This window comes from Malus sylvestris, chromosome 15, assembly GCF_916048215.2.
Source record: "Malus sylvestris chromosome 15, drMalSylv7.2, whole genome shotgun sequence".
In the NCBI taxonomy this organism is placed as follows: Eukaryota; Viridiplantae; Streptophyta; class Magnoliopsida; order Rosales; family Rosaceae; genus Malus; species Malus sylvestris.
The window spans coordinates 28,762,228-28,786,980 of NC_062274.1; the positions used below are offsets into that span (position 1 = coordinate 28,762,228).

General features: G+C 40.8%; 2 protein-coding genes, 1 long non-coding RNA gene and 1 pseudogene across 5 annotated transcripts; 2 read left to right on the plus strand and 2 right to left on the minus strand.

The window, feature by feature from the left end:
• The first annotated feature begins 1,321 nt into the window (after nt 1–1,321).
• Nucleotides 1,322–17,572, plus strand: LOC126603252 (uncharacterized; annotated as a pseudogene).
• On the minus strand, nt 3,075–7,367 carry LOC126603253 (uncharacterized). Its single transcript, XR_007616209.1, has 2 exons — nt 5,662–7,367; nt 3,075–4,964 (listed from the first exon to the last, which is right to left on the minus strand). It is a non-coding gene; the product is annotated as an uncharacterized LOC126603253 (long non-coding RNA).
• LOC126603246 (uncharacterized) lies at nt 10,279–17,572 on the plus strand. 3 transcript variants are annotated; one of them, XM_050270024.1, is made up of 2 exons: nt 10,279–14,616; nt 14,834–17,572. In XM_050270024.1, exon 1 carries the CDS (start codon nt 10,358–10,360, stop codon nt 11,276–11,278), a length of 921 nt encoding a protein of 306 aa, XP_050125981.1. In that variant the 5' UTR covers nt 10,279–10,357; the 3' UTR covers nt 11,279–14,616; nt 14,834–17,572. The 3 variants fall into 3 exon arrangements, with proteins under 3 accessions (XP_050125981.1, XP_050125983.1, XP_050125982.1); XM_050270026.1 differs by having other exon boundaries at nt 10,279–13,602; nt 14,518–17,572; XM_050270025.1 differs by having other exon boundaries at nt 10,279–13,546; nt 14,462–17,572.
• Nucleotides 17,573–19,518: 1,946 nt separating this feature from the next.
• LOC126603247 (probable xyloglucan endotransglucosylase/hydrolase protein 6) lies at nt 19,519–22,241 on the minus strand. Its single transcript, XM_050270027.1, has 4 exons — nt 22,010–22,241; nt 21,742–21,842; nt 21,453–21,649; nt 19,519–20,192 (listed from the first exon to the last, which is right to left on the minus strand). The coding sequence occupies exons 1-4, from the start codon at nt 22,203–22,205 to the stop codon at nt 19,802–19,804; spliced, it is 885 nt and encodes a 294-aa protein (XP_050125984.1). The 5' UTR covers nt 22,206–22,241; the 3' UTR covers nt 19,519–19,801.
• Nucleotides 22,242–24,753: the final 2,512 nt, after the last annotated feature.

A 24,753-nucleotide genomic window follows, 5' to 3' on the forward strand; every position in this document is an offset into this window, starting at 1 on the left:
CACAAGGAGAAGGAGAACAATCAACCGGAAGCCGAAGTCGAACCTCTGATCCAGGTTGCTTGCTTGGAAGTATGATTGCTCACCTTGTTTGTTACCTCCTTCGGCAAATCTCCTAGCTTGGCGACTTAGGAGACTCCTACTATAGGGTTTGTATCGCACTTGACCAAGCCCGAAACTACAAGTAAGCTTCAAGTGAAATTGATACATTACCTTGTGCATCTTCATCGGTTAAAGATACCACCCTTGGATGGAAGAAAAGTACTTCCAGAGAAGATGCCACATCTACATATGAGACAAATAAGGCAAGTGAAAATGATACCACACTTTGGTACTTAGAAGTTTCGTGATTACTCAATAGCTTGGATCTTCCAAGTCCCCAACCGAGGAGCTTCCCTCACTCGGGAACTTAGGGGAGCACTGTTTGTACCATACTTGAACAATCCTGAAACTACTGAGCACTGGTCAACGTTATACCGCCAATCACAGTGCGACACGTGTCGACATCAGAAGCCAATCATAGCGCGACACGTGTCAACATTAGAAACCAGTCACAACACGACACGTGTCAATGTCAGAATGAAACTAGAAACTCTCTTCTATAAATAGAGATCATTCTCTCACAATATTTCCGAATGTCATTTGTACTAAATCATTCACTTGTACTCACTAAAGGAGAGCTTGAACCTATGTACTTGTGTAAACCCTTCACAATTAATGAGAACTCCTTTACTCCGTGGACGTAGCCAATCTGGGTGAACCACGTACATCTTGTGCTTGCTTCCATGTCTCTATCCATTTACATACTTATCCACACTAGTGACCGGAACAATTTAGCGAAGGTTACAAACCTGACACTTTCTGTTGTACCAAACACTGACACACTCGCTGATTTTGTGCATTAACAATGACAATACTTTTAGTATCAGAAACACTTAACATCTAATTGAAGAATTTCAAGATCATAAACAAAGCATTTACATGTTTCATATCGGATGTTTAGAGACTGACTCATTGTTGAACATTCACATGTCACTACATAAACCTAAGCGATACACTCGATAACCTTGCCTTTGTGATGTTGTGTAGAATTACAGAAGTCAAAAGCCAATCCACATGACAACAATGACTGTTCTCAAGTCTAAGTATTAATTTATATTATTGCAACTAATGAGTCACTCGATTGACATGTCGATAGAACTTCATGCAAAGACTCATTGACTGTGTTCAGTGTTATTAATCTCATGACCACCTATATATTTATCTTAATGTCATAACACTTATGGCAAGAGACACACCATTCACTGTCTAAAACAATATTAGTATATATCGATCCGTCCAGATTATAGATATCCATTCATATAATCATATTATCCGGAATTGTTTAGGATAAAACATAGCAATAAAGGCTCTATCACCTGGATTTCTAAGGCTTCTCCTCCTAACTAATTTGGGCTATCTCTATCTATGTTTGGGGTTATGCATGGACCCACTATTCCATATTAATTTCTTAATCAACATTTAGTTCTTTGGTTAGCCTAAAAATTTCAACAATACATCAATTTGGTTGATGGGAACGCTTGGGCTCTCTCTCTCCGAACCAAATGGTACTTCTTCTCCATTTAGCTTACAAAAATGTATTTTAAAAAAAAAGAAGAAAGAATATGCTCACCAAGTGCTTGCTAAAATTCCCCAATGATAATGTTAAGAAATCCGAATTTAGGATAAATTATTCATCCGTTGAAGCCAATGTCCAGTATAATATGGATGCTGTACTGTATTTGTATATGGGTTTATCTGTCTATATATAAATGGATGTATCCCAAATGTTATTGAGCGCAGGAATGTGCTGAGCAAAGGAGATGCAGAGAGCTGGCCCAAGCATCAACCTTTTACCGTGCAGTGTACTCAGTGGTGAGTATGCTCCCTTTATCTCTTGCCGGTCATTTAGAAATTCCTTGAACGAAGAATATTTTATTTGCAGGATTATCACATCTTTTGCTAGACTTTTTTTTGAAGTAATTATGTTTTAAATGTTTGAAATTTCTAAAATATGTACTTTCTAAGGACCAAAAGTAAATTTAAAATGCTATTGGTATTTGTGACTTGGAAAATGATTTTCGCATCTCATTATTCTAGATGCACTCACCTTGTTAATTACTATCCATTGATTTATTCAATTTGAAAGCAATAAATAACGAGGAAAGGCCAGGGTGTACGGAAATCACTTTTTTAACCCCAATTTAAAGGACAAACCTCTCCTTTTGGAGTAAAGGCTGGTTTCAGAGAGGCCAGGCACACACATTTCAGTTATTTTTTTTTTCATTGCTTCAACTTTTATTTCCTTTTATACAACAACAACAACAACAAAGCCTTTTCCCACTAAGTGGGGTCGGCTATATGAATCCTAGAACGCCATTGCGCTCGGTTTTGTGTCATGTCCTCCGTTAGATCCAAGTACTCTAAGTCTTTTCTTAGAGTCTCTTCCAAAGTTTTCCTAGGTCTTCCTCTACCCCTTCGGCCCTGAACCTCTGTCCCGTAGTCACATCTTCGAACCGGAGCGTCAGTCGGCCTTCTTTGCACATGTCCAAATCACCGGAGCCGATTTTCTCTCATCTTTCCTACAATTTCGGCTACTCCTACTTTACCTCGGATATCCTCATTCCCAATCTTATCCTTTCTCGTGTGCCCACACATCCCACGAAGCATCCTCATCTCCGCTACACCCATTTTGTGTACGTGTTGATGCTTCACCGCCCAACATTCTGTGTCATACAACATCGCTGGCCTTATTGCCGTCCTATAAAATTTTCCCTTGAGCTTCAGTGGCCTACGACGGTCACACAACACGCCGGATGCACTCTTACACTTCATCCATCCAGCTTGTATTCTATGGTTGAGATCTCCATCTAATTCTCCGTTCTCTTGCAAGATAGATCCTAGGTAGCGAAAACGGTCGCTTTTTGTGATCTTCGCTAGATTGCTCCGGTCATTAGTGTGGATAAGTATATAAATGGATAGAGATAGGAAAGCAAACACAAGATGTACGTGGTTCACCCAGATTGGCTACGTCCACGGAATAGAAGAGTTTTCATTAATTGTGAAGGGTTTACACAAGTACATAGGTTCAAGCTCTCCTTTAGTGAGTACAAGTGAATGATTTAGTACAAATGACATTAGGAAATATTGTGGGAGAATGATCTCGTAATCACGAAACTTCTAAGTATCGGAGTGTGGTGTCGTCTTGACTTGCCTTTTCTGTCTCATAGGTAGATGTGGCATCTTCTCTGGAAGTACTCTTCCTCCATCCAGGGTGGTATCTTTAACTGGTGGAGATGCACAAGGTAATGTATCAATTTCACTTGAAGCTTACTTGTAGTTTCAGGCTTGGTCAAGCGCGATACAAACCATGTAGTAGGAGTCCCCCAAGTCGCCGAGCTAGGGGGTCTGCTGAAAGAGGTGACAGACAAGGTAAGCAATCAAAGCTCCGACTGATTGTTCACCTTCTCCCCATCTTGCAGCAGCATGAAGGATAAAGAGAAGAAAAATGAGAAGAGATGATATGGGATACTTTTGCTTTTGAAGAAGTAACTTTCCACAGGCTTATTCTTGAACTGAGCTGGAGGGTTTTCTGGTTTCCTCCAGAGTATAAGGCCGACTGAAGAATTTGAGGGTCAAAACAAGTCCATCAAATCTAGAGTACGTTCCACCCTGCTGATATGGGATACTTTTGCTTTTGACAGAGTAATGGATGTATCGGCACGTGTGCTGATACGCTTGTCTCCACATGCTTCCTTGTATCCTTCACACTTGCCCTATCTGTTCCTCAAGCAGATGCGGAATCTTCCCTGGAAACATAAGATGTTGAAGATGAGTACTCGAGAGCAATGCCAGGTAAGTAATCAGGTAAGGGGTTCCAGGCAGTCAGTTCCTGGCTGGAAGCTTGATTCCAAGTGCTGACTGATTGCTCTCTTTCTCCTTGTCTTGCAGGTAAAAACAAGGCCAAAGGAAAAGACAGGGAAAAAGCATGATATGGGATACTCTTGCTTTTAACCCTGATGATATGAGATATTCTTGCTCTAGTATAGCTTGTTTGCAGAGGTATTATCGGGGGGAAAGAAAGCTGAATATTTCGAAAGGCTTCGTTGGGAGTGCCCTCTCAGATATGATGAAGGGTTGAGCATTTTTGCAGGTCTGCCTGTCCGTTGGGGATGGAGGTCGAAATATATAGGAGTCTCCCTAACAACAAGTAGTAATGCTATTCCTTTACCCTGCTTGGTCATAGCACGGTAGTGGGAGCTGCCAATTTCACATGTTTTAACTCTGTCAGAGCACTTTGAAAAAGTGGTATGTGGTATCTGGCTCTCGAGATTCGGAAAACGATGCCTCTTCGATTTTTGAGAAAGCAATCATGCTGGGGGTCTGGCTCTCGAGATTCGGAGAGCAGTGTCTCTTCGATTTTTGAGGAAGTAATCATGTTGGAAGTCTGGCTCTCGAGATTCGGGGGGCGGTGCCTCTTCGATTTTGGAGCAAGCAATCCTGTTGGGAGTGTTGTCTCGAATGTGAGTAAAGGTTGGGCATGTTTGCTAGTCTACCTTGCCACGAAGCACAAAGGTTGACACACAGGGACTTTCCAATTATCCAGCAATGATACTGTTCCTTTACCCTCTCTTCGCTTTTGAGAAAGTAGTCATGTTGGGAGTCTGGCTCTCGAGATTCGGAGGACGGTGCATCTTCGATTTTGGAGCAAGCAATCTTGTTGGGAGTGTTTTCTCGAATGTGAGTAAAGGTTGGGCATGTTTGCTAGTCTACCTTGCCACGAAGCACAGAGGTTGACACACAGGGACTTTCCAATTATCCAGCAGTGGTACTGTTCCTTTACCCTTGTGGGTAATAATATGGTAGCTAGACCTTCAAAATTTATGTGTCTAAACTTTGTTAGTGCTGTTTCTTTGCTATTCTTTTACCTTTCTTGGTCAGAGCGATGTAGTGGGAGCTGCAAGCTTCACGTGCTCAACTTTGGCAGAGAACTTTGGCAAAGTTATCTGTGGTACCCATGAGCTATTGTTGCGTGTGGGAAGTGGGTGATTGAACAGTAAGATTCATGTGCTTTCTACTTCACCAGAAGTCTTCGACAGAATGCCCATAATTTCTGCAAAGCTGAGTGTGCGTGTGACAGGTGCTGACAAGGCTAGAAAAGTAGGTGCCTCTTCGATTTCTGAGATCGGACCTCGTGGTCTCTGAGCAGCCCAGCTTTGGAGAAAGCGAGCGCCTCTTCGATTGATTCGGAGAACGATGCCTCATCGATTTTTGAGAAAGCAATCATGCTGGGGGTCTGGCTCTCGAAGATTCTGGGAGCAGTGTCTCTTCGATTTTTGAGAAAGTAATCATGTTGGGAGTCTGGCTCTCGAGATTCGGAGGGCGGTGCCTCTTCAATTTTGGAGCAAGCAATCTTGTTGGGAGTGTTTTCTCGAATGTGAGTAAAAGTTGGGCATGTTTGCTAGTCTACCTTGCCACGAAGCACAGAGGTTGACACACAGGGACTTTCCAATTATCCAGCAGTGGTACTGTTCCTTTACCCTTGTGGGTAATAATATGGTAGCTAGACCTTCAAAATTTATGGGTCTAAACTTTGTTAGTGCTGTTTCTTTGCTATTCTTTTACCCTTCTTGGTCAGAACGATGTAGTGGGAGCTGCAAGCTTCACGTGCTCAACTTTGGCAGAGAACTTTGGCAAAGTTATCTGTGGTACCCATGAGCTATTGTTGCGTGTGGGAAGTGGGTGATTGAACAGTTAGATTCATGTGTTTTCTACTTCCCCAGAAGTCTTCGACAGAATGCCCATAATTTCCGCAAAGCTGAGTGTGCATGTGACAGGTGCTGACAAGGCTGGAAAAGTAGGTGCTTCTTCGATTTCTGAGATCAGCCCTCGTGGTCTCTGGGGAGCCCAGCTTTTGAGAAAGCGAGCGCTTCTTCGATTTCTGAGGTCGGCCTTCGTGGTCTTTGAGCAGCCCAACTTTTGAGAAAGCAAACGCCTCTTCGATTTCTGAGATCAACCCTCGTGATCTCTAAGCAGCCCAGCTTTTGAGAAAGCAAACGCCTCTTCGATTTCTGAGCAGGCGCCTCTTCGATTTCTGAAGCTCCGTCGAGTGCAGATTTTTATAGGGGCTGGCATTAAGTTCCAAAGCACACTTGAATCTCCACCAGTAGAAGCTTCATTCTTGCACTTCTAAGATCTTGATTTGTCCGACCTCTTCTCTCTTCAACACCTTTGAAAATGTCTGGCCCCTCCGACCGTCGTTTTGACTTGAACCTTGTTGAAGAGGCAGCCCCGCCTTCTCCAGACAACATATGGCGCCCATCCTTCGTCTCCCTTACTGGTCCTCTTACCGTTGGGGATTCCGTGATGAAGAATGATATGACCGCTGCGGTGGTGGCCAGGAACCTTCTCACTCCCAAAGATAACAGACTACTTTCCAAACGGTCTGATGAGTTAGCTGTTAAGGATTCGCTGGCTCTCAGTGTTCAGTGTGCAGGTTCTGTGTCTAATATGGCCCAACGCCTATTTGCTCGAACCCGCCAAGTTGAATCATTGGCGGCTGAAGTGATGAGTCTCAAACAGGAGATTAGAGGGCTCAAGCATGAGAATAAACAGTTGCACCGGCTCGCACATGACTATGCTACAAACATGAAGAGGAAGCTTGACCAGATGAAGGAAACTGATGGTCAGGTTTTACTTGATCATCAGAGATTTGTGGGTTTGTTCCAAAGACATTTATTGCCTTCGTCTTCTGGGGCTGTACCGCGTAATGAAGCTCCGAATGATCAACCTCTGATGCCTCCTCCTTCTAGGGTTCTGTCCAGTACTGAGGCTCCAAATGATCCCCCTCCGGTGCCTTCTCTTTCTGGGGCTCTACCGACTGCTGAGACTTCTCCTAAGCAACCTTTGTGAAGGCTCCCTCTTGTGTGTTTATTTTGACTCATGTATATGTACATATTTGTAGCTTATCGGGGATATCAATAAATAAGCTTTCCTTCATTTCAACGTATTGTGTTAAATACACCAAAGCCTTCTTCGCTAAGTTCTTTGAATTTTCTTTTGTTGAAGCTTGTATGTTGAAGCTTTCTGAGTGGAGCATGTAGGTTGGGGTAGTGTTCCCTTAATTTCCCGAGTGAGGAAAACTTCTCGGTTGGAGACTTAGAAAATCCAAGTCACTGGGTGGGATCGGCTATATGAATCTTAGAACGCCATTGTGCTCGATCCTGTGTCATGTCCTTCGTTAGATCCAAGTACTCTAAGTCTTTTCTTAGAGTCTCTTCCAAAGTTTTCCTAGGTCTTCCTCTACCCCTTCGGCCCTGAACCTTTGTCCCATAGTTTAATTTCCCATTGAAACTAGGAAAACACCAGCACTACGCATAAGAATCTGCTTGAAGTTTTGCTTGCAGCAGTTAATAATTATTATTTCTTCACATGAACCTGTATCTTGATGTTCTAACACTAGCAGCTATGTGAAAGCCGTTGTGGAATTTATTAGCAACGACTGGGTTTACATTCATTTTTAAATTTGGTTACGTATGAACTTTTGCTTCTTCATTGATATTCAGTGGCAGAATGGGTTTGTCACTATAATGTTGTTTGGTTACGATCCTTGACTTGATGATGATCCTATAAATGCAGATAGAGGAGGTTGGATGGGAGAACCTGGCGAGGTTCAGTGGAGATCTAACATCTCCCAGCTTTTGGATATTGTAAGATATTCTTATTCACATTCATCATCCACAAAATTGTTTACTTGATTCATTTTGCTTATGCCAAAGTGGAAAAAGAATGTGTCAGCAGCACTTAAAAATTTCTACTTTGGATATGTTGAGAACTTGTATACAAAGGTCCGGGCTATTTGGTTTCTAGTATTCCAGATAAATTATAGTGATTTGAATATAAGAAGGAAGTGGATATGCGTAGTTGTCAGAACGAATTAGTGCTAGCAAACATGTTTGTGTTATGTCTCAATAAATTGTTTATGCTATAAACACATTACGGAATCCTATATTTATCAAAAGTTTGAAGATTATATGTATCCATGGACTAGAAAGCTGTAAAGAATAGTAAACGTGCTTTATCTAAAGAGAAGTGTTGGATACTATTTCCAGGCTACCGAGTTCAGAACTGTGTTAATCTTCATCCACAAGCTTTTTCTTCTTGATTTTGCCTCAACCTTTTTCCTTTCGTGATATCAAGGAAATTATAAAAGGAATATGCTAGGGAGACCATGTTTTTTTAGACCATTTTGAAGTATCAAAGCAATTATAAAACGTTACCTGGGTGTTTGTGAAGTTTCAAATCCAAAAGTTTATTAGAATAAAAGTTCAATTTGCCATGAATCATACTTAAAATTCTAATACTTTTCAGAGTATATACCTTTTAATTTTAACGCAGTAGTGTTATTCTAGTTCATATCTACTCCTCAGTAGTTGCTTTAGTATGATGTTGTTTAGGGAAAAATCTTCCTTACATTGAAGCTGTAGTTGCAATCTGTTGCAGTTGGGCATGACTTTTTCTCATTCTTTTTTCTTTTCTTTTTTTTTTTTTGTAATTTTAATTTTTTTAAATTTGGCACTCATTTCTATCTTTGTTCACATGTTAATTCTGAATCATATAGTAGACTCAATTTTTTAAATCTGATTAGCAGAGATGGCAAGGGCAGCATGCATGTTGTGGAAATTTGTTTGGATAAAACACATCCCAAAAGTCCTCCTCCAATTTCAGCAGTACGTCTTCAAATTTTTGGATGGTTAACATTTTTCCATTTGAGGGATAAATAATATTTGAGTTTCTTCTTCAGAATGTACCAGATTTGTTTAATTTAAAATGGTCATCAAACTCCAGATTGAAAGACGTGGTGCAGCAGTTTAAAAAGGTATTTGTTGTTTTTTTCAAATTGCATACTAAATGTTGCATCAGATATTGTCTATCTCAGTAGTCGAGTTATTTTATTGGGTTCGGACGCTTTCTAAAAGCTATCAACAATTGATCCTTGAACTCAGCATCTGGAGACGCTTCAGGCATTTTGGTCTACTATGGATGATATCGACAGGTCCCTTTGGGTTGTTGATCCTAAACAAGCATCCCCTGATGTATCCTATTGCCAAATCATTATAGGTGAGTTCATACGTACTGATAATTCTTCTCCCCTTTGTTTCTTGTGTTAAATCTGTTGAGGTTTTTGTTTCTCAGGAAATGATTGCTGCATTGTGTTGTCCATTAATTCCGTTGATCCTAGAACTTTACCAGAGTGAGATTGCACCTCAATCAGTTACTAGAACTCCTACTTTCTATCATTTTCTTTTCATTCAATTGTGAGTATCAAGTTGTGTTAGATGTCATTTTATTGGTTCAGGCATTTGTGAACTTGTTGAGAAACAGATGGCGAAGAAATAGCAAAAGATGGTAAATCATTGTATCCCTTCCTTGTCCTTGAATCTGTATTCTGGCCTTGATACTTGTTTTGAAGGTAGCCCAAATATGAATTTTGTGGTGGTGTTACTTTTGAGTCATCCTTTTTGACGAATCTACGTATCTGTTTGTACACTTAAATTTGTATAACATCCCCTCTGCTTTTCTTCACCAGTGAACTCTACATTAGCCTTAGACTAAAGGTTGGGAATCAAAAATAACTTTGCTATAATGGGAATATTGTTATAACACTGCTGTCTTTCGAATTTACGAGGAGAACACTGAAGAAAATAAAAGACGAACTGATAATGTATTTATCTATCAATTATGAATTATCTACTTGAATGTCTTCTGGAGACTCAACTGCCAACGCCCCCTGATGTCGAGAAGAATGACCAGATGGTTGAATGTGGAATTTGTTATGCTCAGAGTCTTCCCATCGGTAAGTCTATGTATACATTCTTAGGTATTTACCGAGTTTTTCAGTCATTGACTTGGCAGTTCTAATGTTGATGATGAGCTTAGAGATAAGAGTGGAACTGGAACTGACTATGCATTCGATAATACCCGCTGCAACAAGGCTTTCCACAGCATATGTCTTGTGGACTGGTTGCGCTCTATCACCACACGAAGGCAGTATGTTTAAGTTTCTTGCATCATGGTTAATCTTTTTCTGTATGCATGAGTGTTGCTTTACTTGCCATTTGCAATATTTGATAATATAAATTTTCGGTTGACATTCTATATGGCATGTGCACATTTTCACTGTCAGATGATCAAAGAAAATACATGCACTTCCAGATTGAAACCATCGCATTAAAACGTTCTGTCCCAAGCCCGGATAAAGGAGGAGGGGGAGGGCGTCAGGTAGTCGACAGCCGGCACTCCATGATCACGTCGAATCCTTATGAAAATGAATCCAGAACAAAATCGTGCTAAAGCTAGGGCGTCACCCGTAAGTGGCGCGCTGTGTGGCCCGAGCACAGTGATAAGTGAGCAAGGGTCGCTGTATCTCCATCGGCACCCGGATGCAGTGTTAAATGAGCAAGGGGGCCATAGAAACTTCTTTTCGAACGACTCCACTCAAAGTTGTTTGGGAGCATATGCTCCTATCAACTTTACCCGGGACACACAAAAGAAGTACTTTGATCCTATTAGACGGGGGAGGGTGAAGAAGCTAGGACAGAAGGGTAGAGTTCAAGAGAGCAAAATGCGTTTAGGAACGTGGAATATAGGAACCTTAACGGGAAAATCTATGGAAGTAGTGGAAGTTATGGTGAGGAGAAGGATAAATATTATGTGCCTACAAGAAACTAAGTGGGTTGGTAGTAAGGCAAAGGATCTAGAAAACTCAGGGTTTAAACTTTGGTATTCGGGCACAAATAGAACGAGAAACGGTGTTGGCATCATCGTGGACAAGACCTTGGTACAAGATGTTGTAGATGTCAAGAGGGTAGGAGATAGAATCATGGCAATCAAGATTGTAATAGGACAAGAACTTATCAATGTGATTAGTGCGTACGCACCTCAAGTAGGGTTGGATACGAGTTCGAAGGAGAAATTTTGGGAAGATCTTGGAGACTTGGTGCAAGGAATTGCTCAGACGGAGAAGTTATTTATAGGAGGAGATTTAAATGGACACGTGGGCAGGGAGACAGGCAACTATGGAGGTTTTCATGGTGGCCATGGTTTTGGGGAGAGAAACGAAGGACAAACCGAAAGCTTTCCCATAACTGTAGGATTACATCAAGGCTCATCCTTAAGTCCTTACCTTTTTGCGTTGGTAATGGATGAGTTAACAGGACATATTCAAGATGATATTCCTTAGTGTATGCTTTTCGCAGACGATATAGTGTTGATAGATGAAACTCAGGAAGGGGTAAATGCAAAGCTTAACCTTTGGAGAGAAGTGTTGGAATCTAAAGGTCTTCGCCTAAGCCGATCAAAGACAGAATATATGGAGTGCAAGTTCAGTGCAAATGGAGGCCAAAACGAGTTAGGGGTGAGGATCGGAGATCAAGAAATACCAAAGAGCGACCGTTTTCGTTACCTAGGATCTATCTTGCAAAAGAACGGAGAATTAGATGGAGATCTCAACCATAGAATACAAGCTGGATGGATGAAGTGGAAGAGTGCATCCGGCGTGTTGTGTGACCGCCGTATGCCACTGAAGCTCAAGGGAAAATTTTATAGGACGGCAATAAGGTCGGCGATGCTGTATGGCACAGAATGTTGGGCGGTGAAACATCAACACGTACACAAAATGGGTGTAGCGGAGATGAGGATGCTTCGTTGGATGTGTGGGCACACGAGAAAGGATAAGATTAGGAATGAGGATATCCGGGGTAAAGTAGGAGTAGCCGAAATTGAAGGAAAGATGAGAGAAAATTGGTTACGGTGGTTTGGACATGTGCAAAGAATGCCTACTGACGCTCCGATTAGAAGATGCGACTATGGGACAGAGGTTCAGGGCCGAAGGGGTAGAGGAAGACCTAGGAAAACTTTGGAAGAGACTCTAAGAAAAGACTTAGAGTACTTGGATCTAACGAAGGACATGACACAGGATCGAGCACAATAGCGTTCTAAGATTCATATAGCCGATCCCACTCAGTGACTTGGATTTTCCAAGTCTCCAACCGAGAAGTTTTCCTCACTCGGGAAATTAAGGGAACAATACCCCAACCTACATGCTCCACTCAGAAAGCTTCAACATACAAGCTTCAACAAAAGAAAATTCAAAGAACTTAGCGAAGAAGGCTTTGGTGTATTTAACACAATACGTTGAAATGAAGGAAAGCTTATTTATTGATATCCCCAATAAGCTACAAATATGTACATATACATGAGTCAAAATAAACACACAAGAGGGAGCATTCACAAAGGTTGCTTAGGAGAAGTCTCAGCAGTCGGTAGAGCCCCAGAAAGAGAAGGCACCAGAGGGGGATCATTTGGAGCCTCAGTACTGGACAGAACCCTAGAAGGATGAGGCATCAGAGGTTGATCATTTGGAGCTTCATTACGCGGTACAGCTCCAGAAGACGAAGGCAATAAATGCCTTTGGAACAAACCCACAAATCTCTGATGATCAAGTAAAACCTGACCATCAGTTTCCTTCATCTGGTCAAGCTTCCTCTTCATGTTTGTAGCATAGTCATGTGCGAGCCGGTGCAACTGTTTATTCTCATGCTTGAGCCCTCTAATCTCCTGTTTGAGACTCATCACTTCAGCCGCCAATGATTCAACTTGGCAGGTTCGAGCAAATAGGCGTTGGGCCATATTAGACACAGAACCTGCACACTGAACACTGAGAGCCAGCGAATCCTTAACAGCTAACTCATCAGACCGTTTGGAAAGTAGTCTGTTATCTTTGGGAGTGAGAAGGTTCCTAGCCACCACCGCAGCGGTCATATCATTCTTCATCACGGAATCCCCAACGGTAAGAGGACCAGTAGGGGAGACGAAGGATGGGCGCCATATGTTGTCTGGAGTAGGCGGGGCTGCCTCTTCAACAAGGTTCAAGTCAAAACGACGGTCGGAGGGGCCAGACATTTTCAAAGGTGTTGAAGAGAGAAGAGGTCGGACAAATCAAGATCTTAGAAGTGCAAGAATGAAGCTTCTACTGGTGGAGATTCAAGTGTGCTTTGGAACTTAATGCCAGCCCCTATAAAAATCTGCACTCGACGGAGCTTCAGAAATCGAAGAGGCGCCTGCTCAGAAATCGAAGAGGCGTTTGCTTTCTCAAAAGTTGGGCTGCTCAAAGACCACGAAGGCCGATCTCAGAAATCGAAGAGGCGCTCGCTTTCTTAAAAGCTGGGCTCCCCAGAGACCACGAGGGCCGATCTCAGAAATCGAAGAGGCACCTACTTTTCCAGCCTTGTCAGCACCTGTCACACGCACACTCAGCTTTGCGGAAATTATGGGCATTCTGTCGAAAACTTCTGGGGAAGTAGAAAACACATGAATCTTACTGTTCAATCACCCACTTCCCACACGCAACAATAGCTCATGGGTACCACAGATAACTTTGCCAAAGTTCTCTGCCAAAGTTGAGCACGTGAAGCTTGCAGCTCCCACTACATCGCTCTGACCAAGAAGGGTAAAAGAATAGCAAAGAAACAGCTCTAACAAAGTTTAGACCCATAAATTTTGAAGGTCTAGCTACCATATTATTACCCACAAGGGTAAAAGAACAGTACCACTGCTGGATAATTGGAAAGTTCATGTGTGTCAACCTCTGTGCTTCGTGGCAAGGTAGACTAGCAAACATGCCCAACCTTTACTCACATTCGAGAAAACACTCCCAATAAGATTGTTTGCTCCAAAATCGAAGAGGCACCGTCCTCCGAATCTCGAGAGCCAGACTCCCAACATGACTACTTTATTAAAAATCGAAGAGAGGGTAAAGGAACAGTACCATTGCTGGATAATTGGAAAGTCCCTGTGTGTCAACCTCTGTGCTTCGTGGCAAGGTAGACTAGCAAACATGCCCAACCTTTACTCACATTCGAGAAAACACTCCCAACAAGATTGCTTGCTCCAAAATCGAAGAGGCACCGCCCTCCAAATCTCGAGAGCCAGACTCCCAACATGATTACTTTCTCAAAAATCGAAGAGACACTGCTCCCCGAATCTTCGAGAGCCAGACCCCCAGCATGATTGCTTTCTCAAAAATCGATGAGGCATCGTTTTCCGAATCAATCGAAGAGGCGCTCGCTTTCTCAAAAGTTGGGCTGCTCAGAGACCACGAGGGCCGATCTCAGAAATCGAAGAGGCACCTACTTTTCTAGCCTTGTCAGCACCTGTCACACGCACACTCAGCTTTGCAGAAATTATGGGCATTCTGTCGAAGACTTCTGGTGAAGTAGAAAGCACATGAATCTTACTGTTCAATTACCCACTTCCCACACGCAACAATAGCTCATGGGTACCACAGATAACTTTGCCAAAGTTCTCTGCCAAAGTTGAGCACGTGAAGCTTGCAGCTCCCACTACATCGCTCTGACCAAGAAAGGTAAAAGAATAGCAAAGAAACAGCACTAACAAAGTTTAGACACATAAATTTTGAAGGTCTAGCTACCATATTATTACCCATAAGGGTAACGGAACAGTACCACTGCTGGATAATTGAAAAGTCCCTGTGTGTCAACCTCTGTGCTTCGTGGCAAGGTAGACTAGCAAACATCCCCAACCTTTACTCACATTCGAGAAAACACTCCCAACAAGATTGCTTGCTCCAAAATCGAAGAGGCACCGTCCTCCGAATCTCGAGAGCCAGAATCCCAACATGACTACTTTCTCAAAATCGAAGAGAGGGTAAAGGAACAGTACTATTGCTGGATAATTGGAAAGTCCCTGTGTGTCAACCTTTGTGCTTCGTGGCAAGGTAGACTAGCAAACATGCCCAACCTTTACTCACATTCGAGACAACACTCCCAACAAGATTGCTTGCTCCAAAATCAAAGAGGCACCGCCCTCCGAATCTCGAGAGCCAGACTCCCAACATGATTACTTCCTCAAAAATCGAAGAGACACTGCTCTCCGAATCTCGAGAGTCAGACCCCCAGCATGATTGCTTTCTCAAAAATCGAAGAGGCATCGTTCTCCGAATCTCGAGAGCCAGATACCACAGACCACTTTTTCAAAGTGCTCTGACAGAGTTAAAACATGTGAAACTGACAGCTCCCACTACCGTGCTATGACCAAGCAGGGTAAAGGAATAGCATTACTACTTGTTGTTAGGGAGACTCCTATATATGTCGACCTCCATCCCCAACGGACAGGCAGACCTGCAAAAATGCTCAACCCTTCATCATATCTGAGAGGGCACTCCCAACGAAGCCTTTCGAAATATTCAGCTTTCTTTCCCCCCGATAATTCCTCTGCAAACAAGCTATACTAGAGCAAGAATATCTCATATCATCAGGGTTAAAAGCAAGAGTATCCCATATCATGCTTTTTCCCTGTCTTTTCCTTTGGCCTTGTTTTTACCTGCAAGACAAGGAGAAAGAGAGCAATCAGTCAGCACTTGGAATCAAGCTTCCAGCCAGGAACTGACTGCCTGGAACCCCTTACCTGATTACTTACCTGACATTGCTCTCGAGTACTCATCTTCAACATCTTATGTTTCCAGGGAAGATTCCGCATCTGCTTGAGGAACAGATAGGGCAAGTGTGAAGGATATAAGGAAGCATGTGGAGACAAGCGTAACAGCACACGTGCCGATACATCCATTACTCTGTCAAAAGCAAAAGTATCCCATATCAGCAGGGTGGAACGTACTCTAGAATTGATGGACTTGTTTTGACCCTCAAATTCTTCAGTCGGCCTTATACTCTGGAGGAAACCAGAAAACCCTCCAGCTTAGTTCAAGAATAAGCCTGTGGAAAGTTACTTCTTCAAAAGCAAAAGTATCTCATATCATCTCTTCTCATTTTTCTTCTCTTTATCCTTCATGCTGTTGCAAGATGGGGAGAAGGTGAACAATCAGTCGGAGCTCTGATTGCTTACCTTGTCTGTCACCTCTTTCAGCAGACCCCCTAGCTCGGCGACTTGGGGGACTCCTACTACATGGTTTGTATCGCGCTTGACCAAGCCTGAAACTACAAGTAAGCTTCAAGTGAAATTGATACATTACCTTGTGCATCTCCACCAGTTAAAGATACCACCCCTGGATGGAGGAAAAGTACTTCAAGAGAAGATGCCACATCTACCTATGAGACAGATAAGGCAAGTCAAGATGACACCACACTCCGATACTTAGAAGTTTCGTGATTACGAGATCATTCTCCCACAATATTTCCTAATGTCATTTGTACTAAATCATTCACTTGTACTCACTAAAGGAGAGCTTGAACCTATGTACTTGAGTAAACCCTTCACAATTAATGAGAACTCTTCTATTCCGTGGACGTAGCCAATCTGGGTGAACCACGTACATCTTGTGTTTGCTTTCCTATCTCTATCCATTTATATACTTATCCACACTAATGACCGGAGCAATCTAGCGAAGATCACAAAAATCGACCGTTTTCGCTACCTAGGATCTATCTTGCAAGAGAACGGAGAATTAGATGGAGATCTCAACCATAGAATACGAGCTTGATGGATGAAGTGTAAGAGTGCATCCGGCGTGTTGTGTGACCGTCGTAGGCCACTGAAGCTCAAGGGAAAATTTTATAGGACGGCAATAAGGCCAGCGATGTTGTATGGCACAGAATGTTGGGCGGTGAAGCATCAACACGTACACAAAATGGGTGTAGCGGAGATGAGGATGCTTCGTGGGATGTGTGGGCACACGAGAAAGGATAAGATTGGGAATGAGGATATCCGAGGTAAAGTAGGAGTAGCCGAAATTGTAGGAAAGATGAGAGAAAATCGGCTCCGGTGATTTGGACATGTGCAAAGAAGGCCAACTGACGCTCCGGTTCGAAGATGTGATTACGGGACAGAGGTTCAGGGCCGAAGGGGTAGAGGAAGACCTAGGAAAACTTTGGAAGAGACTCTAAGAAAAGACTTAGAGTACTTGGATCTAACGGAGGACATGACACAAAACCGAGCGCAATGGCGTTCTAGGATTCATATAGCCGACCCCACTTAGTGGGAAAAGGCTTTGTTGTTGTTGTTGTTGTTGTAACGTTTTGGAATTCAGAATTGTTTGGGTTGTATCTGTCAGTCGTGAACTCTTTAGTGGCAAACGCGGCTTCCTTTTATGGTTACATGATTTGTGATGTCTGTGTATACTTGCATAACAGGTCATTTGATGTCTTATTTGGAAGCTGTCCATACTGTTCAGAACCAGTTGCGGTGAATATCAACAGCGTTAAGAAGTAATCTTCGTCTTCTAGTCCTCCTAATCAAAGATCTGTTGATGCTCTCAGTTTCCCGGAGTGTTCTTCAAATGCGATGAAGTTCTCACCGGAAGAGCACAAATTTTGGATTAATGTTCATAGTAAATTTTGTAGCAGTGTGGAAATGTGAGTACTAACACACAGAAAGCTCTACTGTAAGCAACATCCGAATACGTTTAAGTCATATCACTTCTAGTACCATCCTTATCCCATCAGAGCTCAACACTCAATCATTTGTACTACCCATCAATTGTTGGAAAGTAGCTTCTTATCCATTGTGCTCTGTCTAACCCTTATCCATTGGTATGTTCACATGATAACTACGCGCCTGCTTGGTAACTTTTTCGGTTTTAGTTTTTTAATATTTTATTTTTCTTAGAGATAAAAGAAGAAATACGTGAAGTCAAATAGAAATGAATGCACGACTGAAGGAGAGTGAAAGATAATGAATAAAACAAAACCTTAAATTAAAAAACTTCAAATTATTTTCAATTTATAGGTTTTAATTTCTTCTGCCTCTCTCGTCTGAGAGATTTTTCAGTATGACTGTCACACGAAATGGTATATCATGTGTCATTACATAAATAGTGAGATATGTGTGTCAAAAAGTTAATAACTTAAAAAATAATTTTTTTTTACTACTTACATAAAAACACGTGGTGTACCACCGTGTTCCCGTCACAATTAAAAATTTATCATCTTCCTCCACCCTTCATCCCTCACTTTTCCCCATATATTGTCTAGTTTTTAATTTTCTTCCTTCACCCAACGAAGTTGAGTTACTGTGCAAACTCAACGTCTATAAAAAGTTTAAAAACTAATTAAGCGGAAGATTTTATTGAAACCAAAATATAAAAACTGAAAACGAAAAACAAAAAGGAGTACGAACTTTTGTTACCCTTCCGGTACATATTGCCTTATCAAATGGACTTTCTTGTTGCTAATTAATTCACCTTTTTATGCCGACAGTCGGGCCATTGGGTTGAATTGAACCATCGTGGAATGCAAGGCAACCACGTCCTGCTTTTAGGTACTTTGTTTGGCACAATACTTGTGGACCTAAAATGCATGGTAACTAAATCAAAGGAGATGAGCCATGCCCGAAGCCAAAACATCATTTTACACCATGAATTCTGGACTCTCTTGCTTGGTTCATCATAGCAATGGTCCCTCTTTTTAATAGCTTAAGTTCAACGAGTCCCTTTTTAATGCCCTCTTATCGATACAATCGAGATCAGGCATGTCCGTGTGACTAGGATAACACATCCGACTAACCATTTAGTCTAATAACATTCAGTTTTACTTTCTTGTTCCAACCTAAAAATTCGACGCAATTTGAAGTTTTGCCATAATCACTTAATTTGTCAAATTTCTATGTTCATATTGGACTTTAAAATTTGTTTTAGTTTACCAAAGAGTGACCATCGAAATGGCTAGTTCGTTCTACTTCGTTGATTTTGCTGAAGGGTTTATTCTTTGAGCATTCTAACATAAAAATTCGAGTTTCGCCTTATCACTTTAATTTGTCAATTTTCTGTCTTAATAATGGACTTTAAAATTTGTTTTAGTTTATTGACCAAAGAGAGACCATCCAAATGGCTAGTTGGGATTATCATTTGCGAGTGTAAAGTGATTGAGCTGCTTGTATATTCAGAAAGTAGACAATATTTCTCAGTCTACAACCCTACATCTACATGGATCATAAATCTGACGTCCCAATGGTTACAATGCTCGTAATCGTGACATGTTTCAGGGCCATGCGTGCAACCACTGATTGTGACTGCTGATTAACCTGGGACCATCTCTGTGGTAGGTAATTATGGCTTATGCTAGCTAAGACCAAGGTGCATTACCCCACCTGAGACATTTCAGTCGAAGTCAGATCATACACTTACTGTCCTTAAACGTTAAACCGTTAAACACGTTCTTGGGCAGTAAGATACATGCACTCAGAAGTTTAAGTGAAACTGGACGAGAGAAGTATAAGGATGGATGAACACCCGTTGCACAAGTTCTCGTGTTACATATATTCGATTCAGTCGGAAGAGTTGAAAACAGTAGTACTCAACGAAATCGACCGATCATTTTGTTTCCTTCCATTTTTTTCTTTGTCATATCGTGTCAGTATGGACCAATTGCTTCTTTCAACAGCACAAAACAAGCGAAGATTTTTTCTTCAATATTTCGAAAACCGATAGGGTTTAAATTAAACACATATCCCTTTCACAATAACGCAGGAGCTTTATTGGTACAATAATGCGAGCTGGATACACACACATACAGCCACTAATAGATATCGACATTTGCTCACTTCTAAAACAGACTCGGTCTTCCATCCACATATCACACTTACATTTGCACAAGAATTTCCCATATTTCCCAATATACCCTTTACTGTGCATGGCTCTTATTACAGGTTAATGTACAAGGGCATGTTGGTGATAACAAGTATGATATATGGATGTACGTACAAACAATCATTGTTTTTGGCAATTGGAGGCCACTTAGAAGCCGGCGGTACACTCTGGTGGGGCTACTGGGTACCGGGATCTGTCGGTGCAGTAATCGTAGATCATGTGGTTGATACGAACCCACCTGTATCTTCGATACTCAAGGGCGTTGAGGGCTTGGTATGAAGCGCCTTCCCACCAGTTGTTGGTGCTTGAGGCACATGAGGCTGGTCCTGGCACAGGGCATCCCTCAATGTCAAAATCTTTGTAATATGAATAGAAAGGGGCTTTGCTCCAGTCGATCTTCTCAAGTCCTCCTCTGGTAGCCCAATCGTCGGCCTCCCACAATGTCGAAAACACCCCCATTGGTTGGAGCTTTGGGTATGGGATTCCTCTGGCTTCATTGTTCTTGTACACCCTTATAGGCACATCATCCACATAGAAGCTGCACCACCAACAATACAGACATTCACACCAAATTCTGACCACACGTTTAAATAAAGTAAAAATAATGTTTAATGTAGTGAAATATCTTCGAAGGAAAATGATAAACGCACATCCATTTTAGCTTTTTACACACTCATATTTAATCTTGGTCATTGTTTCAATTTGATTTATTCAATATGACAATAAAATAAAATAAAAAGATGTTTGAGAGGCTGAAACGGATGTGTGAAAAATCATCTTCCCTCCTCGAATAATATTATGTTGTTAGATGACTGTGAATAGAGATGGGCAAATACCCATTGGTTATGGGTAACCGCGGTTACTCGCCTATTTAAATTAAACGATTACGGTTATGGGTAACCGTTTAGATAAATAAACGGTTATGGGTATAACCGCTTACTCGCGAAATTTAAATGGGCGGTTATGGGTATTAACCAAGGTTATAAACGGGTAACCGTTTACCCATTTATTTTATATATGTAAAACTAACACAAATCATGTTCTCGATCCAATAATACTTAGTACCCAATAAATTAGCAAGGAATTCATCGGTCATTCTCTCAATAACACTACTACAGGAATGATGATTCTCATCATCAAGGAATTGGCCAAATTAATTTAAATTCCTTGCAGGTAACCGTGAAATTGACAGAAATGTCTTCTAAACAATTTTTGTAACCCAATAATACTTAGCAAATATCATATTTACCTTCATTGGTAACAGTTAAAAATATCGTCCGTAAACTATTATTTCAATTATTGGAATGGTATAAGGATTTAAAAAATTAAAATATGGAAATGTATGATGAATGTACCTATAACGGTGTTTAATTGTCAAAAAAAAAATTTATGACAATTTTTTCAAGTTGTTAAAAAACACGTAGACGGGTGAAAAAAGGGTAATGGTAAAAAAAAAAGATAAACGGGTTAAAAATGATGGGTAAATGGGTATTAAACGATTACGGTTAAATGGGTATGCGGTTATGGATATGATTAATCGTTTATAAACGGTTATGGGTATGGGTATATCCGTTTAGGCAATTACCCAACGGATAAACGGTTATGCGGGTATGAGCATAAACGGTTATGGATAAATTAACCGCGGTTACATGCCCGAATAACCATTGCCCATCCTTAACTGTGAATCAAAACTGGTCAAATATATATGTGACTTATTCTTGTTTAACACAAGTAAAACTATCTGACATCACAACATGTTAGATATCTGGTGAGACAGACTATAAACTTGTCAGCTTACACAATATGGTGATGGTTCCAGAGGATAGTGTAAGTGTGGAAGTCTGCAGCAGGGTCAAACCAGAGATTAACCCTTTGCTCCCTATCGCCCTTCCCATGAGCATAGATATTGGTTTGGACTGTATAAGGCTGTCCGGTCCGGTTCCCCAAGAATTCAAAATCTAACTCGTCACGAACTGTATTGGTGTCGGAGTTCATCTGCCAAAGAATTTCAATGCAAATCAGATTAGCATTTCATAGAAATCAAGAAACCCAGAAATCTATTCAGGGTTTTGAAGCCGTAAAGTTACATAAAAAGCGGTGACGGTTCCAGCAGAGTCTCCAGGGATGAGCTTGATCTTCATGCTCACACGCCCAAACAAGTACTTGTGCTTGGAGGCAAACCCACATCCTGAAAAAATAATGTATCAAATTTAGCAAGCACTCATTACTTTGTCATATTTTGTGAAGACAAACAATACTCGGATCGAATCGAACCTTTTTTTTTATATAAAAATAACTATATTATTAGTACTAAAAATACTAAAGTTGACCCCACGATCGAATAACTATGTTTACCAGAATTTTGGTCAAGAACGAGTTGGATGGCCCTCCCTCCATCGATTTGCCTGATATGAGAATCGGACCATGTGACTTGGAAGTCCTGAAGAAAAGTGGCTGGTCGTCCAAAAGCTGAGAGAGAAAATAAAGAAAGAAAACAAAAGCAGAAAGAAGCAACGACAGCCCTCCAACTCCAACTAAGGTAAAGGGCCATGACTTTGTCTATGGAATTAATAATTTGAATGTGATTTGGATGATGAGAAGATGTGGGCTATTTATACATATTTAGTTAGGGAAGGGAAAGAAGACTGGCTTCCCAATGGAAATTCCATCACAACTTTGCTTTCCATCCAGCTAATGGCAAGCTTTCAGTTAGGTCCTACCCAACAGTTTGTATTCATCTTTCGCGCTTCTTCTTTCTTAGTTAATCCCCGCGACGTAATTAAATACCATCACTTTCTTAATGAGAAATTTTTTTAAATGTCATATGAACTTATACACAATTTTTAATTGGGAACTTTAACGAAAAGCACCCGTACTGTTCACTTTAACGAAAACCACATTTTTACACTAAAAAGTCAATCCTGTTACTATTCACTTTACCCTTTATTTTGTCCTTATCATTAAAACTCAAAGTTTTCAAGCCCTTTTCATTAGTTTTCCTTTTTTAATTTTTCATATTAATTAAAATTTTAAACAATTTGTCATATCAACTACGTTAAGTTTTCCATAAAAAAAAATTTAAGTGCACATGACTTGTATTAAGGGTTATTGTAGACTTTTGAACTCCTTTCCACAAATTATTTACTTCTCTTTAGTACAAACTCTTTAATTTTGGCTAGTTAAAAGCATGTTGTGTTCGTTTAAAAAGTTTAGTTATTGTGAACTACTAAAAAAATACGTTAAGCTCACTAATATAGAGTTGTGGCTAATTGCAAGCTTTTAAGTCCACAACATTTTCTTGATCCCAAAAACAATTTATTGGAGGACCTCAATGACTATCTTTAAGGAATTCTAGGTTTTTCTTTCTTTTTCTTTTTTTGTTTTGTTGGTGGAAGGCAACTTTAGAAAGGGAGTGAGGTGTTGACATGCCGAAAACAAACATGAACTTAAGTTATGTGCAAGACACATGACTTATTTTGAATGGGAAACTTTACAAAGTTAGGATAAGATGACAGGTTAATGATTTTGAAAGTTGACATGATAATTGGCTTAAAATTTTAGTTCATATATGGCAAATTGAAAATTATGTATAGGTTCATATGACATTTCAAACATCTTTCCTTTTCTTCATCTTAATTTTCTACTATGCTAGTCACCCTTGGCCTCCCTTTTGAGTGGGGTGAAATTATTTTTTTTATTTTTTTTATTTTTTCTATGGAGCTAAAAATATTTCAAAATTTTTTGGAGCTGACACATGGATTATCCTCAAGCATCATTACGATATTTCAACATCTTAAAGATATTTTTCTAATGCATCCAACAAATGACACATTCTGGCCAATCGGACCCCAACATGTAGCGTGAGCTTCCCTACACCCCATGGTCGGGTACTAGCTCCTACAAATACCCAATCATATATTCATTCTTTGGTAAGTTGTTTCTATACAATTCAATTCAAAATCTCCCTCTCTTCTCAAAGAAACTGATTTAGACATCAGAGGTTCATTGTTCAAACCCCACCCCTCTTACTAGGCAAGTGTCTTCGATAGTAACTAAAGATGTTTAATTTGTTTTGTAAGTACAATTTCGTCAAATTTGTAGTGGCATAATTTTGCTACCATAAATTAGTGCTTTCATTGAGAGCTTGATTCAAATCTCAAAGAAGCTCTTGCAATTCTTTTCGAATTTATACCTCTTTGAATTTTTCTAACACACCCAGTCTTAGAATTTTTTAATTCTTTGATTCACATGCCCTAGATAAAAGAAAACATGGTTGGAAATTCTGAAACCACGACGAACGACACTCCTTACGTGCCTGAATTTGGACCAAAGAATGGAACTAACGGGGAGGTCCCAACTCTGGCCTCACTCTTCCACTCCTTGTGGGGGAACACAAAGCCTGGGCGATTGCTTGGTACTGGTTCGATCCCACCCCATCTCCTTCTCCATTAAAGATTAACAATTTAACTCACTAGCGGTATCATTTGTCAAAAAAAAAAATCACTAGGGGTCGATATGGAGATCCACAAATGAAGCAGCATTTTGATTATGCAAAACGTGTTATTTATGTGTATTTCCCACATAATAGTAACAAGTAAAGCTTAGAAGTTACAAGTAGGGTAAATTACACAAAACGACCTCAACTATGAGTCTAACCACAATCTCATATCTCATCTTACGAATTTGTTACAATGTCAAACCTCTGTCAATTTTTTTGTTAATTTCTCTGTTAAATGCTTCATAGCCCAACTCAATTAAAAAATTAATTAAATATTAAAAAATAAATATTATATTATTTAAACATTTTTCCCAATAAATATGGGACCCACCCCTACAAACCTATAACCCTCACCCTTCTTCCCCAATCCATCTATCTCCCCTAGTCCACCGGTCTCCCCAACCTTTATTCCTTCACCACCAAAACCAGAGCCCTTCCCAAACCTCCGCCCTTACCCGCCAATCACCACCTCATCTCCCTGGACCACCCAGCTCGAATGGAGTCTCAGTGCACCACCCAGCTCGACCTCCTCTCTTACCTCTAATCCTAAATTGTCCCCTCCGCCTCTCCCGGACCCCAAACTCAACCCCACAAACCCGAT

Coding starts and splice junctions, on each gene's coding strand:
- LOC126603246 (XM_050270024.1), top strand. CDS start 10,358: ATGAAAATGAATCCAGAACAAAATCGTGCTAAAGCTAGGGCGTCACCC.
- LOC126603247 (XM_050270027.1), bottom strand. CDS start 22,205: ATGGCCCTTTACCTTAGTTGGAGTTGGAGGGCTGTCGTTGCTTCTTTC. Junction 21,843..22,009: donor CGTTCTTGACCAAAATTCTG/GTAAACATAGTT, acceptor TTATTTTTTCAG/GATGTGGGTTTGCCTCCAAG. Junction 21,650..21,741: donor GAACCGTCACCGCTTTTTAT/GTAACTTTACGG, acceptor ATTCTTTGGCAG/ATGAACTCCGACACCAATAC.